The sequence below is a fragment of the Amphiura filiformis genome, chromosome 9 (assembly GCF_039555335.1).
Source record: "Amphiura filiformis chromosome 9, Afil_fr2py, whole genome shotgun sequence".
In the NCBI taxonomy this organism is placed as follows: domain Eukaryota; kingdom Metazoa; phylum Echinodermata; class Ophiuroidea; order Amphilepidida; family Amphiuridae; genus Amphiura; species Amphiura filiformis.
The window spans coordinates 1,264,539-1,284,668 of NC_092636.1; the positions used below are offsets into that span (position 1 = coordinate 1,264,539).

At 36.1% G+C, this 20,130-nt stretch overlaps 1 protein-coding gene across 1 annotated transcript in view; it reads left to right on the top strand.

Moving 5' to 3' along the window:
* LOC140160497 (uncharacterized) overlaps positions 1-20,130 on the top strand; it is a 317,603-nt gene that overhangs the window by 268,688 nt on the left and 28,785 nt on the right. Inside the window, 3 exon segments of the mRNA XM_072183731.1 lie at positions 5,291-5,441; positions 12,257-12,408; positions 18,521-18,706. Coding sequence (XP_072039832.1) covers positions 5,291-5,441; positions 12,257-12,408; positions 18,521-18,706 — 489 coding nt within the window.

Sequence of the window (20,130 nt, forward strand, 5' to 3'; positions counted from 1 at the left end):
ATTCCATGCCTTGTATTGATTCTTACTATCAAGGGCTTAGGACAGGCAGACCCTATCTGCAATTGCTGCCAGCAGTGGCATGTCTAGCGGGTAAGGGAGGGAGCTACACTCCTGTGAGATGTCTAGCCCCTTCATGCCCCCTGTGGGATGCTGGCCACCCTCACAATTAAGATTTTTAGACCATTTTGTGCTTTTAAACTTATTTTGACCATTTTTGTCAAATTTTGCCTCACCCTTAAAAGTTGCCTTGCCCCCCTCCCCCTATGAAAAAGTCCTGGCTACACCACTGTCTACCAAGTGTTGTCCATAAGGCAGCTTTTGAAACAAACAAATCTTTATTTATGATTTATTATGAAATGGATTTGATAATTTGATAAATTTCCCTGTTACACAAGGAATACAATTAAGTATTATGAGTGTACTAATCTGTACAATATGATCTACTGTGTCAGCAGATGTGCAGTACTATAATGTTTCATAAGCTTTTATATTGGAATCAGTTTATTATTACATGCATACAGGGTGTGTCAAAATTGAACATGTTAAGGTTAACACTATTTTAAACTGTTGCAATTTGGTAATTCACAGCATCTTGTGAATGGTAGTGTGCTTTTGCAAAAATTGCATTGATCATTTCATAGCGAGCGTGTAGAAGAATTTAAATATCACAGATATACTTTTGTAGGTCATGTGATTCTTGAGTTATGTTGTAAAGAGGGCTGAAACAACAACACTTTTGTAAAACGTACATAACTCATTCACAACAATAAATCAAGCAAGTTTTCAAAGTATATGATTTGTAGAATGAACTTTTGCAAAACATCAAAGTGTTATTTTTCAATAATCGATTTTTTTTGTCTGCTTCGACCAACATTACCTAGTCTACCCTTAAGTGCTATATTATTCTGGGACATTATCCTTGTGGAACAGATGTGCCACACATAGATAGAGAGAATGAACCTTGGAATGGGTTCAACATTGAGGTAATATAATTCCAGATGGAACATTATAAATGAAAAGTTATTTAAATAGTAGGTCAATGATTGTGGATAATTATCAAAATTTAAAAAAAAACATAATACATATCAACATACAATAAAAGCACAGAGATTTATGCATAAACATACTTTTATTATAAATAATAATAAACATGCTAGAAATCAGTTGCGCTATTCCAGTTGAAATCCATGCACCTTCTGTGGAAGACATGACCTTAATCTTCCACACAGGTAGTGTGAATTTCAAATGGGGTTACCTGAATGGACAACTCCATTTGAAATCTACACCCTCTGTGTGGGAGATTAAGGTCATGTCTTCCATAGTGTGTGTGAATTTCAACAGGAATAGTCCATTATCGAGTTAGTTAGCAATTAAGGATGTGTGTGAACAAGAGCACATGGGCAAGCAAAAGCAAATGAGCGAGCAAGTTAGTAAGGATGGGAGTAAGTAAGGACGGGAGTAAGGATGGTATTCGCCATCATAGTGAATACGTCATACCTTAGTTACTGACTCATGCTTGGTTTGCACACCTGTTAGCAACACATTGACTTTGTGTTGTGATCATTTTGATCGTGGTTCCAAACACAGATAGTGTGAGCCAGTTGACCTGGCAACAAGCAATTTTGACGTCACACTACAATGGCGAATGAAGAAACTGTACAAAACAAGCCAGAAAGAAGGAAAGCCAAAACATGTGACTGAATGAATATATTTATAGGTGTTGGGAATATACATTAAAAGTAGTATAAATGATTATCTACTAGAAAAACATCACCAACAGTATTACACAGCAAATGATGGAGAATGGTTTCTCCGAAATATTGGTGACTATTCGTATCATCTTGAATGCTGGAATAATTGAAATATGGCCAAGAATTCTCAGATCTACAAACATACCCGGTATATGAATAAACCTTGGAAGGTTTGTGGTATTACAAAGAATATCAAGTACAACCCATATGCATTGATTACTCTATTTGGATTCCCTAGTAGAATAAACTGCATATTATAGTGCTAATATAATCAATGAAAACAGTCTGTAATGAACTGAAAAAAGTGTTAGTTGGAAATATATCAGGCATGTGAAAACGTGAAGCAGTTGGCAATGGGGATCTTTGAAATTCTTGGGAGCAGATTAAATTGCTTGAAGCCAATCAAGTATGGAAGTGGGTTATTTGCGCTTACGTAATATTAACTCTCACCACGGGGTGCCGACTGCAATGCAGACGACAAGTTAACAAAAAAAATTCAAAAATTCAAACATTTCAGAATTGTACATTTCCATGACCATATTTGGAATCGACATGAAAAATGTATTAAAATGAGTACAAACAAGCCTAGTATTGGTTCAGTGATTCTTAAAATAGCTCTTGATATTTTGAGAAAATATCTCAAAACTTAAGACTTTTCATGTTGAAGCCTATGATCAACATGCAGAGCATTAACACCGCACCAGAAATTTGCCTTGACCAAATGATTTGGCATTGGTAACAATTAACAGAGTAAATCGTTAATCTACTGAAGATAGCATACACTGTGGCTATCTACTGAAGATAAAATATTATTATATTTGCTATCTACTGAAGATAGCATATACTACAGCTATCTACTGAAGATAGCATATATTACATCTATCTACTGAAGATAGCATATACTACAGCTACCTACTGAAGATAAAATATATATTGCTATCTACTGAAGATAGCATATACTACAGCTACCTAATGAAAATAATATATATATTGCTATCTACTGAAGATAGCATAATTATACTACAGCTATCTACTGAAGATAGCATATATTACATCTATCTACTGAAGATAGTATATACTACAGCTATCTACTGAAGATAGCATTATTACATCTATCTACTGAAGATAGCATATACTACAGCTACCTACTGAAGATAAAATATATATTGCTATCTACTGAAGATAGCATATACTACAGCTATCTACTGAAGATAGCATATACTACATTCTTGAAGATATTCATCAGGACTGTTCATGGTAAACTGATATTTGTAATATCATACAACTAGTCCAAATATTGCCACTAACTTGCAGACGTTTCGAGAACTGACAGTTTCCTTTATCGATACTATTGTTGCAGTGACGATCTGTGTGACGATCTGTGTACAGCTGATGATTTTTGCTGCTTAAGAGATTGATAAAGGAGGTGATCACCATCAGAAAGCAGGGGAAACCATGAACAGAGATGAAGGGCAATACAACTTGAAACATAGGGTTTTCAGTTTCTGAAAGCTCTTAATGTCCTCTTTAGGAACCTATGTAAAATTAATTTTCGACCAGGGTCGACAGGTGACTCATTCCCCTTGATCATGTCATATATTTGGACTAGTTGTATGAAATTACAAATATCAGCATATACTACAGCTCTCTACTGAAGATAGCATATACTACATCTATCTCCTGAAATAAAATATATATATGTATATATATATATAAAAACAAATTCAAAGTATAGACCTCTGGAAAGCAACCGTTACTACTAGTTTCACAGCATACGGAATTCGCCTGATGATGGGTATACCCAATGATCATAAGTGAGGGTATGCTGTGAAACTAGTAGTAACGGTTGCCTTTTCCAGAGGTCTATACTTTGAATTTGTTTCTTACGCTCACCTGTAATGGGTTTGAGCACTTTTAATTCCAAAGTTAGTCACCTGAAAAACAATACTTGTTGTATATATATATATATATATATATTGCTATCTACTGAAGATAGCATATGCTGCATCTATCTACTGAAGATAGCATATACTACAGCTACCTACTGAAGATAACATACTCCAGCTATCTACTGATGCTAGCATATACTGCAGCTGTCTACTGAAGATATCTGTTGTAAATATCTGTCGTAGATACCTTTTATACTATTTGAAGATGAAATATATATTGCTATCTACTGAAGATAGTATTACATTGCTATCTACTAAAGATAGTATTACATTTCTATCTACTGAAGATTGCACAATATATAGTGTTGTATTCTCAACTGAATATTATACAAATTCTAACAATTTTTACAAGTGCTGAATAGTAAGATTTTGTTCACAAGGTAAAAAAGATGTAATATTCCATTCAATGAGGATGAAAGGCGAATTGAATTGGACATTTCACTGATACTTTCCATTGCATGATTGAAACACAGACTATAATATGTCCCTTTAATAGATAACGAAAGGCGTGTCTTGTTCTATAACCTGTATGGCTGGGTTTTGCCGTCAATTATGGTTAGAAATAAAATATAGATACCATTAACGTATTCAGCGGTTAGATTCTTACTCCTGGTGTGATAAAGCTACAGGGATAATATAAGCATGTGCTTTTAGGTGTAAAATACTAGTGAAATATTAAATGTGTCTAGCGTCTGAGAGAGACATTATGTATGATTGTGTCAACACATTTCAATTCATATTTGACAAGTGATGTAGTGTTGATATGTAAATCTTTCATCACACCAAACAAGAGCAATAATATTTCTATATAGCTTATAGGACTGACTCTTCGCTAAACTCTCTATCTCTTGACTTGTAGAGAGTCAGAGTTTTAGCTTTGGATTAGCATCAGGCCAATAACCAACACTATTGAGATATAAAGTCAATGCTATATACAAACAGAACTAAGTCTTGCCAGAGCAGTTCTTCTGGGTTAACCAAACCTGCCTGGTTATCAAATTAATCAGTGACAAGGTTATCTTTGAATTTGACAGTTGCTAATTTAGGGATTCAATCATATTTCATGGTTGTTCATCACCGATTAACAATGATGCATCCGCACTGTCGGTGTGGTTTACATCGCGTGAGCAGCTTTAGCTGCCCAAGTGAAATCGTAAAAATCACATAATTCTAATTCAGAATGTCCGTTTGTCATTGCCACTCAACCTTTCAAGAAGATCGGTGATTTCTCTGTTGATATCAGTAATAAAACTAAAAAATAAAGTGGTAATGTTTAGCTGCTACCTAGAGAGTGTTTACGTTCCAGGCATGATGAATTTTACGCACTCATGCGTAACGAGTACGCGTAACCTTGTGTTCGCATGAAGTTATATTTGCATAAATGTTAGCTGCAAGTAAAACTCCATTCCATTTTATGTGTTTAGTAGCAACTGTGTGCTACCAAAAAGAAAAATTGATCACGATTATTTAAAAGTATGAAAATTCAAACACTTGTGATAAATAAGAAATCCTTGTATTTGCATTGAATGTTTTACAGATCTCTATTAATCTTTCATGCAATTTCTTGTTGTTTTCTTTCTCACACTATAGTTGCGGGAAGACTATGATAGCGGCAAGGATATTCACCTGAATGAATCACACAATCCTCATGACGTGTGTTCTATAATCAAAGAGTTTTTCCGTGATCTCCCTGAACCCTTACTCACCAGGGAGCTCTACCCAGCATTTGTAGCTGCATCAAGTAAGTATATGGTCATCTTTCTTGTAACCATGCAGTTGAGAAGAATTTTGCAGATTTTTTATCCTTGCCCGAGATGGTGACATTACCAAGTAATAAAAAGGCACTATGATGTCTACCTGTGTGCAAGTTTGAGCCTAACATAGCCCTGTATTGGCAGGGTTGAACTCATTTGCCTATCCGGAAATGTTCATATAAGGTCAGAAATCTCTCATGAGTGAAGTTAACCCCATGAGAACTACCTGCCGATTGGTCAAAAAGAAGTTTTCATTATCAATTGGACCAATCAGCAACATTGTTAGAATAATTTCACCACGCAAAATAATTGGGGTGAATTATTTGCAAAGCTCCATTCTGATTGGTGATTAAAGTGAAGATATCATGTAATTAACCAATCAGAGGCAATGTTAGATCAGAAGGTAGTGCTCAGGGGGTTAACTTACATCTAGCAGAATAGTAGGTGGGGTGTGCATATAAACATCTCAAAAAAGTAACTAACCCCCCTTAAATAATGGCCATTATTCAAAAAGGGGCTATTGTATTATAAATCTGTAAAATGCGTTGGAAGCAGAATTTATTTCTGCACATTTTGACACCTCATTTGATACAATAGCCCAGAAAACAATAAAACACCGGTCAATTTAATGTAGTGAGGTCCAGATTTGAAAGTTGCACTCACATGCAAAGTTTTACAATACAAAAACACTCAGATATCATTACACAGATTTCCTTCCATTACACTGAATACAAAATCAATACAATTTACTGCAACTTTCAAATCTTGGGTTACATTGATTTAAATGTACACTGTGAGTCAATATTTAGTCAATTGCTGCAAATGAGGTGTCCAAATGTGCAGAAATAAATTCTGCTTCCAATGCATTTTACAGATTTGTAATACAATCACCCGTTTTTGAATTATGGTCATTATTATTTAAAGGGGGTGGTTAGTTACTTTTTTTTAGATGTTTAGTTAAGACCTGTAGCCAGGGCGTATGATGAATCAGCGAAAGGTCTGTAAACAAATAGCAAAATTGGGCCAATGTTATGTGAAATTTGTCTAAAATGTAGGCTCCAAAAATAAATTGTAGAGGTAGTAAAGGTTTGCTTTTGGCCAGAATGAAGATTTCTCTTGATATGATATGCATTTGGAAAATCTGCACCTCCTGGCTACAGGTCTGATATAGTTGCAACTTGTGGTTCAGAAGTCGCCCAATACTTTGCAACTTGTGGTTCATAACTTTCCTGTGACTTCTGAAACATGAGTTGTTTCTCCTGCCTTTTGTTTAAAATAGAAGAGAGTCATTCCTAGGTCTTTTCTTAAAACTGCCTACTCTTGGATTGCTGTTGAGTATTGGAAATATATGATCTTGAAGATCCAAAAGGTGTGTCCATCGTGACCTTGATTTCCATAAAACCATTACCCCCATTTGGATAAACTTCATTAAGCTGTTGACTGCTTGCTTGATCTCTCCATCTTCACCTTATTTGCCCTTTTTATGTCTCTTTTTTTCTCTTCATTTTCTTTCACATATGGTTTTCCCATTTTGTATCTCTATCTCTTTCCTCTCTTGTCTACTTTTCTACCTTCCTCTTGATTTCCTTGTATGCGATATTAATAGGCCTACATTCTGAATGTGAAACACTTCAAACTATCAACCCTACCCTCCTATACTCAAATTTCCAAACCATTGAATTGTCTTTAATTGCAGGCACATTTTGCACATTATAAATCATTGCAGTATGCACACAATCTATCACCCATATACACTGTCTGAGAGAGAGCCCAAGTATGCCAAACAATAGCGATTGTTATTGGTTTTGACGCAGTAGCTTTTTACGCTACGTGTCTGCCGTCGTTTTCGTCGTCTAGGTGCAACAAATGACTTGGAGGTGTAACATTATAGCCAGACAGAAGAAGAAGATGAAGCAGGCATTGGGCTGTTCCAGTTGAAATCAATATACCCCCTATGGAAGACATGACCTTAATCTTCCACACAAGGAGTGTGAATATTATATTAAATGGGGTTACCTAAATGAGTGATTCCATTTGAAATCTACACTCCATGTGTGGGAGACTAATATGTCTTCCATAGGGGGTGTATGGATTTCAAGTGGAATAGCCTAATGTAGGGTGTTTTTAGTGACTGTTTGAGGAGATGATTTAAGAGGAAGAAAGTAGTTGTCTTCCTATAATGCAATTAACCCCATAGGCACTACTAACTGTCTTTCTTACAGTACTCCTGATTGGTCAATTACATGATATAATCATCTGAGAAACCAATCAAAATGGACCTTTTAGATTTCTGAGCCCCCTCTCCAGCCAGATATTCCTATCTCTGATTGGTTCCACTATAACCAATCAAAATAGTTCTTCGAGACTAATAATTTGGCCAGTAGTGCCCATTGGGAAAAAAAAGACCAAATCAAAAAGAGTCCAAAACCTCTTTAGTCATTTTAGACTGAAATTGTAGTTGCAAACTGTTGATGTATAAGCTTGTATATGACAGTTTTGGAAATGCCAATTTGTTCATGTTTTTTGCAAATTCAAATAGACGTTCCATACAAACTAGAAATTTGTGAAATGGCTATCAATCGATCAATCAATCAATTATATTTCCGAAACAAAGTTGATGACATTAGCTTGAATGGTGCAAACCATGTCACAATGGCCAGGCCCGTACACATTTGGAAAAGTATACAAAAAGTCCCAAAATTTCAGAATTTGCAAGCGTAGCAAAAAAGGTCCAAATTTTGGGAAGAAAGTCTACTTTTTACAAAATCCCTTGGGAAAAAGTCCACTTTTTCAAAATCAGCACCCCCAAATGAAATCCTGCGTACAGGCATGACAATGGCTTTGTTTTGAATTAATACATTTTCTTTTGCTCTCTATTGTTTTTGTACAAATGCCGCAACCACATTAAAAAAATTAGGCTAATGAATGTCTGGTCAAATTTAAATTACACCTATTTCCTTAATTAGAAAGTAAAAATATAGGCCAACACTAGTGAACCACAATTAGTCACATTGATGTGATGCAGTAGTTACCTGTTAGGGGTCTACCTACATATGAGACCAGCTCTCACAAAACCTGGACAAAGTCACTAAGGCTTTATTTGAGATACAGTCCAATAAACATGCCAAAAAAGAATAGAAAGGAAAGGAATTATGAAGCTAACACTGTATATTTGAAAGTAATGAGTAATATACTGTAAAAGTGGACATTTTCGCGGCACATTCATTTTTGCGCTTTTCGTGCGCAACACAGATATTGCGAAAATAAAAACATGTGAACATGTTCTTTTAATGTATAGGTCTGTGTAACAAAACTCAAAATCACGAAATAAAAACAACAGTGTAGTTCAAATTCGGCAAAGCGTGAAAAATTACACACACGGAAATTAACACTTTCACACAGTATCATTTTAAAGCCGATAATCTAAATATTTTCAATTTGGACATTTATCTCCAAATCATAATTTCCCGACTTTATCTGGTTTTCGTGGGAGCAGGTCTCATATACTTAAGATTGCATGTATATCATTCTTCATCCTCGCTCAATAGCCCGGCAACTGAGCTCTCTCAACGGTGGAAACTACACGTATCAGTAAATTGCTTCGTTAGGGGGTGTCTTAAAATGAACAACTACCATGCTTGCCTGGAGTCTATAATCAATGTAGTTGGGAAAATGTTTCAAAGTGCCAGATAGTTTAGGGGTGGGAATTTCATTGATTTAGTGCTTGGGAATCTTGTCACAATCTTTGCATGCATATAAAGCAAAGCAATTATGCTGAAAGCATGTTTAACCCATTTCTGTAGCAACACTTATTTGGTTAAGCTTATGGGGTGCATATATTCTTGAAAGTGAAGTACTCTGTTTATTTTGAAAGTTAGTCAAGATTTAATTTGTATATTTGTGGCCTTATACCCAAGGAGATGAGGTTGGAGCATAGACTAATAATAAATAGATGTTGCACCAACTGGCAAAGTCCATCATCATCTGTTAATGAGGGCAATCATTCCATGAAGCACAAGAGATGGAAAGTACAGCATCCACACTGTGCCTGTTATGACACATCTTTTAAAGTGCAGTTTTTATTTTTTTTAAAAGGCACACAATAGAGGCCCTGCATGAAATTATCGATTGGCTCCAAACAAAGGATTTGAGCCGGTGTCCTTCACCGTAGTTATGGTGGAGTGCAGTCCATTCAATCAAATGTTGTCATCAACCTATTTGATCGTAGTGCAGGGTTATGTGTGTGAGACGATCTGTCACAGTAGATTGCAATCATGCTTTTGTTGAATGCATTTGAGTAGTCCGCCATATTTACAGGATGATACGTCACATGCAAGGCCTCTGCAAGGCACAGGTGATAGAATGGTCACCCTCATGAATATATTAGAAATCATCCAATACAAAACATAGGGACTTTGGGTACACAGTCTGTGTTTTTAATCACAACTTTTTCAGTTTTTGATCTGATTCGCTGCTCAGAATAGTTTCTCCTTAATTTTCAATTGCTTTTATCACAAAAAATGTTAGGTTTATTCCATAAAGCACAACTCCCATTTAGCTAAAAATGAGATACATTAGGAAATTACAATCATTATTTGGATGAATGCATTTTCAATTACTGTCAAACCATCCATACAAGTAAGTAAGTAAGTAAATAAATAAATAAATTTGTACAAATTGTGCAAATGAGCTCTTTTTCTGCCTCATCTGTTAGCCTAGTTTTGCAGTGATATGCATTCAATCAAATATTTTGTGCTTTAAATAAACACTTCAAAGAAAGAAAGTCCCAACTACGCTTGATTATGTTACAATGTATAATTCTAAATAACATGTACAGGGGTTGATTCAAGGGCCGGGACCAGCCCCTCGAACCAGCCCCCCTATTTTTTTTTTTTTTTTGGGGGGACCTTTTGGCAATTTTAACCCTTGTTGTTGAAATTTTTCTGCTCTTAAGAGGAAACCCCCTTAGCTTCCCCTCCCAAGAATGGTTAATAGAGTCACATTTGATGTCAAATTTGAATGAGTAAAGTGAGCCAGAAAAATCTTTACATGAACGGCCCCTTTAAAAAATCTTACAGCACTTAATGTAAAAACAAATTGAGGTATTTTAATTTTAATTTTAATACTTAAAAGTATTCAATGTACTTGTGCGATTTGAAAAGTTGCATATTCAAACAGATTGCTGAATATACCAGTAAGATTACTCTTTATGAAATTAACATTATCCACTCACCTGAAGTGAATGGTGGTTGGTCAGTATGCGTGTTATCAATTGGTACAAACCAACACTGACCGACCACAGTCTTTTCAATACGGAGAGCATTGGGCTATTCCAGTTAAAATCCATACACCCCTATGTAAGACACAACCTTAATTGCCTACACAGGGAGTGTGAATTTCAAATGGGGTTACCTTAATGGGTGACTCCATTTGAAATCTACACCCCCTGTGTGGGAGATTAAGGTCATGTCTTCCATTGGGTGTATAATGGATTTCTACAGGAATGACCCATCATGTATGGTTGATACCCATTAAAGTCTATCATTTTACACAATAAGTGACACTTTACCTTTTTTCAAATCACACTAAATTTCATTCAGTTTTTAATTTATCGATCATTCCAATTTGTTATTACACAAGTTTGGTATCATACTACAGCCATCAAATGTCTCCACCTGTTCATATCACTTATATTGTTTTGACTTAATTGGTCTCAAATCACTCAATCTAGTGGGGACTCTCTTTTTGTGATGTGTGTAACATTGAAAGTAATCATGGTTTGATCATGATATTCATTAAATCAAAACATGAACATGAGTGCTTTCCAACAGACATGGTGATTATATAAAGAGAACATGTTCAAATATTATTGTTCTGACCTAGTTTTACGCTTTATTTTCGTGATATTTTTTAAATGTATGCAAGCTAATAAAAGGTAAAGGTAAAGGAGACGATCCTGTATAAACAGTGATGGGAGTGCCCATCTCTCTTTCATTGGCGATTGGGTCAGACTCCTCTATATAATGTTGCTACAAGGGGATCGCTACACCTCCTCCACAGCGAGTCTGTTACCTTCCCAGCATTTAAGAATACCGGTACCCATTTATACACCTGGGTGGTGAGGAGTAATCAAGATAAAGTGCCTTACTCAAGGGCACAACACGATGGCGTCACCGGGGCTCGAACCCGCAACCTTCCGATTATGAGTCGGAGCCCGTTCCGCTCGACCACCGTGCTCCCCTTAGATAATATGTGCATGCAAGAATACATCTTTACAAATTTACACAAATGAACATTTTAGCCGATAAGTTAAATGTGTCACAGCTTTCAGGATGGAAACACATTGTCGATTGAGATGGCAAGCCATAAGGGACATTATTTAGTAATGTGCAATCTTAGTTTTCTATTACAGACAAAAACATCTATGGTTACTTGGTTAGATCTCTTCAGGAGGCTAAAAAACACTGATCATGCACGACCATCAATTAAAACATTCAACCAATCAATTTCTGGCAATTTGAACGCAAATTCGACCATGCAGTGGACACCACATTCAGTATACTGTGTCAAATAAAAGCAACACGGTACATGATTGGTACGAACAATCATGTCATGCCACACAATTAATCATGCCATGTCACATGCCCAATTATTCCACGCAACATACTCATCAAATGCGCTGTCACCAACATATGATGTGTTGTTGATTTCCGATCAGAATAGTTTGCTCCAATATAGGGGACTTATATAGGCGTGTACTTACTCTCATGTTTTGTTTATCTGTTTATTTGTTTGTTTACAGGACTAGACGAGAAAGAGAGGCAACTTGAAGCCTTACAACTCCTTACTTATTTACTGCCAACAGCAAGCAGAGATACATTCAGTGCATTACTCACCTTTTTGAAAATAGTGTCTAAACATTCAATGGATGGCGTCGACGACGACGGCAATGAGGTACGTTTGTTGCGTGTGGGCGTTTGTTTTCACCTACAAACCACATAGCGAACTGTGGACGTCCACGGTCGTAAGACAATGGCAGAGAGTGCTATACAGGATAACTTTGCATATGTACTAGGGTCCTCTATCGTAGGTGTAATACCAGGTACACGTTAGCGGTGAAATATCACAGAAGTCCACGTTTGGATTACGATATGTCTGTGTGTGTGGGTCCACGGTTTCACACTGTTAACAACCACGCACACACACAATATGGGTACACAGTTGTTGGTGAAAACGTAGGGGGGTGTGTGTATGTTTGTTTATGGGCATGTATTTGAAGAAGGGCGTAGCAAATGTCAGATCTCATTTCATTTTGAAAATATATCAAACAAAAAGATAACAATGGCATGTGCCTACGTGCATCGGGCACCTGAGTTGAACAGAAAGTGTTAAAATTATGCAGATGTTAAGCTTACTTCAGCCTCAGTGTTGTAAGAATTACCTGGGGAATTTCATGAAACTGCAATTGAACCAGGTTTTCGAAAGAGGCTGATGCACAAGTGGGATACATTTATGCATTATTCCACCTGAATTAAACCGAACGCCTGAAGAGTTGTTTTTTCGATCTGTTTATATTGACCATATAATTTCTTTCCGCTGCGATCTAAGAACTTATATTCTGTTGTTGTTAATGTAGGATCCCCAAGTTTATTGGAAAAAAATACATACATAAAATGTGGTATTTTAACCCTAAAATCAATTTATAGGTGTTTTATCGATACTTGTTATATTTTTCTTTGAAATGTGACCCTATTTGAGACATTTCAATATTTACATTTATTTGCATCCATCAAATGGGCTATTCCAGTTGAAATCCATACACCCCCTATGGAAGACATGACCTTAATCTCCCTCAAAGGGAGTGTGAATTTTCATGGTATTGCCTGAATGGGTGACTCCATTTGAAATCTACACCCCCTGTGTGGGAGATTAAGGTCATGTCTGCCATAGGGGGTGTATGGATTTCAACTGGAATAGCACAATGCCTGGTTGGCAACTTATATTTTAAGGCATTTCATTATATTTTTTGTAATCATTTCAATGACTTCATATTCTAGAAAATTATTGAATTACTGAATTATTTCTCAATTATTGGAAAATTAAAACAGCAAAAGCAAAACCCTTTTAAACATCAAACTCTTCAAAAACATATTAAATGAGATAGTTTTCTCAATCCCACAAAATTTTCATAGATTATTTAGCAATAGAAAACCATAGAGCATATCAAAACATTGAGTGTGATAATATTTTGATAGAAACATAAGTGCTTACACTTAGAATTTTAATTCCAGATTTGCACGTATTTGGACACAAAATATGTTGTCATGGAGATTTGAATGAGGTCTTTTGTTGTTGATACATTAATCCATGATGTACGATTTCCATCCAATTTTAATTTTAATTATCTTATTCTTTACTCAAAAAGCTGAAATAATATTATTAGTAATACACTGCAAAAATGCTGTCTGAAACTTTTAACAACCAGGGTTGTTCATTAGACGGAGGCGCCGTATTTAGCGTTAGCTTTGGATATTCAATTATTTTGTTTATTTTTCACCTGACTGGGTGGAAAATAAACAAAATAAATACGTTACATACGACGCCTCTGCTCAAACAACATAACAAGTAATATGATATCCCACACAGGGGGTGTAGATTTCAAATCAACTCACCCTTTCAGTTAACCTCACTTGAATGTCACACCCCCTGTGTGGAAGATTAAGGTCATGTCTTCCACAGGGGGTGTGTGGATATCAATGGAATAGTTCTATGTCTTGCTCCTAGGAAAGTATAGGCCTATTAATTATTCCAATGTGTTGATAACAAACACTGTATATTGCTACTAAAATATCATAGCAGTCCACTTTTTGTAATGATTTCTCCCATCTTACAAATCAGCATTTGGTGTGTCTTTGTTAGGATGCAGGGATACAACTACACCACCCTATCCCTCAAAAAATGTCCAAGAAGATCCAACTTCAAAAGAAAAGTTAACAAAGTGACAATTTAAACTCTTCAAAACAGCCCCAAAAGTCCAATTTTAGGTTGGTGATGGTCCTTTTTTTTGTTGACATGTAAGTCATTTTGGGGGGGGGGGGAAGGTCTGCATTATGGTAATTCTATCCCCCTTGGAAAAAATGTTGATCAGATGTTAGCATGATGCATTGAAAAAACAAACACTTATCCAACCTTATCACACTCCTTCAATGACTTAACATATTATTATAAATTGTTCCTACTTTAAAATGCCAATTTGGTTCCTACAATTTACAATACATATCAATTCAGTTTTTATAGTTCTAAGCAATTTACAAACAATATCACTTCAATTTTATATAGGAACACATGAATCATGTGGCTAGAGTTCAAGTAGTTAAATTTATCAAAAGAAAAAATGAAAACAAGAAGAGTTTTGATGATAAATGTGAGAATCACAACAGAAAAATATGCCATCCCATGATGTATTGTTGAAATTGTGCTAAATTAGGTATGTTCATAAAATTTTGAAGTTTAGTATTTTTAGCTGAAAGTTCTTTCATTTGAAAGAGAATCAAATTACCTAAACAATAAGGGGTCAATCATGTTTCTAGTGCATATACTTTTGAAGTTACAGACAAAAATAGTGTCACCAAATGGTCCAAAATTTTGTGTGTGAAATTGTGACAGCAGGCACATGTACAATGTACTGATTATCACTACATTAATCTCAAGCATCTCACCCTTTATTTGGATGGGTTGGAGATCTCTGTATCTTCATCCATAAAGAATTTAGGGGTCATTTTTGACCATGACATGAAGATGTCCAGTTATGTTGCACATTTGTCCAAAACTTTGAACTGGCAGATTGGTAATATTTGGAGGATTAGGCGATTCCTAAGTTTTGATGCGTGTACCAATGCGGTTAGGACTCTTGTCCTGTCCAAGATTGATTACTGCTCCTCCTTGCTTAATGGCATCTCCCAGAAAAACCTCACCCGCCTACAGCTTCTCCAGAACAAGTGCATAGACTCATTTTCAGAGAACCAAAATATACGCATACTTCTCCTTTGCTTCATAGTCTGCACTGGCTTCCAGTTGCTAAACGTGTCCAGTTCCGCACTCTCGTCCATGTTTATAAGGTTCTTGCTTCATCTACACCTGAATACCTGTCGTCCATCCTTCACACCCGTCATTCTGGGTACTCTTTGCGCTCTACTGCTGCCACTTGTCTTTCCATTCCAAGATCCCACAAGTTGGCTGGTGACAGAGCATTTTCCATCATTGCCCCTGTTCTATGGAATGGCTTGCCTTCCCACATTCGTGACTCTCCCAATGTCCAAACTTTCATTATTATTATTATTATTATTATTACACTACTGTATGTGACCCCAGATGACCTCCTATTCTTTACTGTAAGAAAGCTGTTTTGGATGGTCTTGATTTACAATCAAATTGCTTTTGCGCTTTAACGAGTGTCCACTTGGTGGAACATAGATTGCACTATGTGATAGCTTATGAATCCATTATTATGCCAGTACCAACATAAGTCAACATCACTTAGGTTTTGGTTGTCAAAATTAATTTTTAGTAATTTTTTCCATTGAGCCCCACAGTAAAGCCATTTTTGGACCGTACAGGCACATTCCACTTCCCTATGGACGAATAGCGCCACCTATAGTGTGTGATGTGAGCCTGACTAGCTAAATCAAAAAAGTGCAGTGAGTGGGATATGCAGGCCCGTACATGCAGGATCTTATTTTATTTGGGGGGGGGGGGTGCATCAGCAAAATCATTTATGCACTTAGCTATTTATCTTAAACCAAGCATTTGTTTATGCTATGTGCTGTTTTATAGAGGCTCTGGACGACATGACCTTAATCTTTCACACAGGGAGTGTGAATCTCAATTGGGGTTCCCTGAATGGGTGGTTCCATTTGAAATTCACACTCCCTGTATGGGAGATTAAGGTCATGTCTTCCATAAGGAGTGTATGGATTTCAACTGGAATAGCCCAGTGGATGATGGGATAGCCTGATTTTCTACATAGTGTCAGGATTGAACAGATCTGTGAACAGATCAGGAAGTGCTGCTTCTCTGTGGTGTCAGGTTATTGTGTATTATACACTCAAAGTTGTATTTTTGTAACAAATGATCTGTCAAGTAACACATTGTCTATGATTAATGTCTTGGATATATAAGTAACTTGAAATAAAAGATATGAATGCATGAAAAAAACTGCGGAAGCAAATTAATTTTGATGCATCTTGGTGGCACGTACAATAGAATTATCCTTGAATGTATACTCATTGTTTCATCTTTTATTCTATATATCTGAGATCAATTAAAAAGCTTTTAAACTTGAAAACATTTTTAAAGTGTTAAATAAGACAAAAGCAGTAAATAATCAGAAGGTTGCAGATGAGAGTATAGGGATGATTTTCAGAAAATAAGATTGAGAAGCAACAAACCTGAAAGCAAATATTCTATGTTACACAGTGGTGGCACCATCCATTTTGTTTTCGAGGGGGGGGGGGAAGAAATTTGTTTGAGGGGATTGCCAAAATTGCCTAAAATTTGTAATTTTTGGTCTAAAAGTGATATTTTAACTGGGGGAAGTTGGGGGGGGGAATCCCCCATGCCCCCATTTGGTGCCACAACTGATGTAGCAGAGATAAAAACTCACAATTTCGAGCAAAATAATTTTAAAATGTGATAAGTTTTGTAGTTTTGAAAACATTAGTTTGAAAAGATCAGGGTCAAATTGAGGAACAGTATTACAAGCATAACTGAACTTTTTCATCAGGACTGTTGTTGATAAATAAATGAAGAGATTTCATATTTCGAAACGTCCACAGTGAGTACTGATTTATTGGACTAAAAACATGAAATCTCTTCATTTAAGTATTACAAGCAAGATGACATCAGTGGCATAACTATACTTTCAGGGGGGCAGGCAGATGGGGGTCAAAATATAGATTATCCATTGATTCAACTCATGGGAAGGGGGAAAGCAGGGAGGCAAGGGTTCCAAACAGGGGCATGGAGGAACAGGTTATGCCAATGAATGGTCAAATATTTTCTTGTTCAAAAATGTAAGTGCTAATATAATGCTCAAACCCAGGTTGCAGAAACTGTTATTCTTGACTGCGGTTCTTGTGTCCATCCTTTCCCATGTAGCGTGTTTCTATTGAGCATCCGGAATTTTTCCAGTGAAATTGTTAACCGGGCAATAGCGGAGAATGACGGCTAACGGTCAATTTCTATTGGGGACTGTTATCCGGAAAATGCAAGCAGCCATGGCCCGATCGTCACACTTCGTGACTTTGCCGGAGAAAGGTCATATCTGAGGTCATTGCAAGTCTTGTTGGTTGACGATGGCGATCGTAACTTGTTCACTTTTAATGGGAATTTTAACATGTTAATTCTACCATGATTCTACCTTCAAATGAATCTTGGAAGATAAATCCGTCCATGCTACACAGAAAAGATTAGCCTAGCCTACAAATTACAAAACACGGGCAAGTATGTTGGGCTTACTATCGGCCTACACACACTCTACACCGCGCTGCTATCACTGAACATGCTGAAACCTTCTCGGGCCCTTAGGCCTATCCCTTCAGTTGTCCACACAAAAAGAGGATTCAGCCAAGATTTCTGATTTATTAATAATCTATACCTTAATTTATGCCTCTTTTAACAATGTTTAAAAATATTTGTACGTCAGATTAGTTAGCTCAGCTCCAAACACACACAGCTGATGAAATGGTAAACAAAACAGAACACACGTTGCAATCACATGACCGTGTCAATTTCCAATTTCTCTCCTGTAAGCGCAGTCTGTCGGAACAATGTCAGTTTACATTGGCGTTATCCGGATAATTTCTCCGGCATTATCCTACTAAAAGTAGGATAAATTCCCCGGAAAACTCTCGCCGCTATTATCCAGAGAATAGCGGAGAAGGTCAGTTTCTATTGGGCAAAGTTAATCTCTTAGCCGTTGTTTTTTTTGGATAATGGCCCCAATAGAAACACGCTAAGAATGAAGCATAGCCTAATAATTACATTATATTTTTTGTTTGCATTGCAGTTTACGGGTAACAAAATGGATATCCATAATTTAGCAACTCTTTTTGGTCCAAACATCTTAAGGAAGACAAAAGGTGGGCAAGACTCCAAGGACCTCCATGGTGAAGCCTCAGATTATGTGGAAGAAAGCAGAGATGTCATCGGCGTTGTAGAGAAACTTATAGATTTTAATGATCAATTATTTCAGGTAAGTAATAACTCTGGTTACAATCTCACACTCTAAGAAATGAAGGACTTTTTTGTCTTCTTAAGGCTGGGATCACATAGAAGTATACGGTATTCACTATACGAAATAGGCTCATACGATCAGACTGAGTTTACATAGTATACTCCTATGTGAACTCAGCCTGATCAAATGAGCGTATTTCATATAGCGAATACCGTATACTTCTATGTGATCGCAGCCTTATAGAACTCCTTCTAGAAAGAACCAAATAGGTTCTGGTAGCCTTTTGGTTTTTTTTTAACTTTACAGAACATTATTTTACAGAATAGTTTAGAGCCTTTTTATGTCCACAACTTTCTAAACTATTCTAAGAGGGTTTATGGTAATCTAAAAAGGTCCTTTTAAGGAACATTAAAGGTTCTGAAGACTGAAAGTAAATTAAATTAAACTTCAACACTACTTGTTTATTTTCGGGAGCGCTTTTGAGGAACTTCCTCGATGTTGTTGGCTCTGATGTATTTCTTGGAAATGGGTAGAGACCAACCTGATCACAGTTCTGAAGACTTGGTTTGATTCTGGATTTTTGCTGTTAATGGACTTTTGGATAATAATAAATAATGAAAAACATATGCATTTGTTTTCGGAAAATATGTGACAGGAAACTCATCATCAAGTGTGAAGGGCCTTATGCTGTTTTCCTTGTGCATAGTTAGATGACGACCATACCCAGCAAACACAAAAATGTTCTTAAAACATTTGTTAAAAATAATTTAATAACATTTAAATGTCGGGTTATTAAAGGTCATGAAATATTTTTTATAACGTTATTGCAAAATATTTTAGGCAAACATTTTTGCAAAATGTTTTGTCAACACTTTTAAGTGTTATTTAAAAATAACATTCTGTTTAGAATGTTTTTTGCATCAAGTTTTCAAAAATGTTTTTTGAATGTTAATATTAAAACGTTTTTATACCCTTTATATAACCTGACATTTAAACATTTTCTGTAAAATGTTTTGTGGTTGCTGGGATAATTTTCTTTGAAAATGATGGTGTAACAATCTGAATAGCCACTTAAAAGTTGCAATTTCTCTTCTCTCCCCCAAATTGGAAATTTGCCCCTGACCACTGTGCATAGTGTAATTCACAACAGCATGTTGAGATCCATTTGATAAGTGATGGGTTATAAATCCTAAAATTGATTCAATTGATACCAATTGAAACTTAAGATTTTAAGTACAAAATTACAGAGATGACTGAACACGATGTGATGCAAAATGAAATATTTTAAAATATTCTGTATATAAATGAAACTTGAAGCACCCAGCAAACACAAAATGTTTTACAGAAAATAAAATAGCAGGTTATTAAAAGGTATAAAATGTTTTAATAACATTCAGAAAACATTTTTGAAAACTGGAAGATATTCTCGGGGAGGGGGGGGG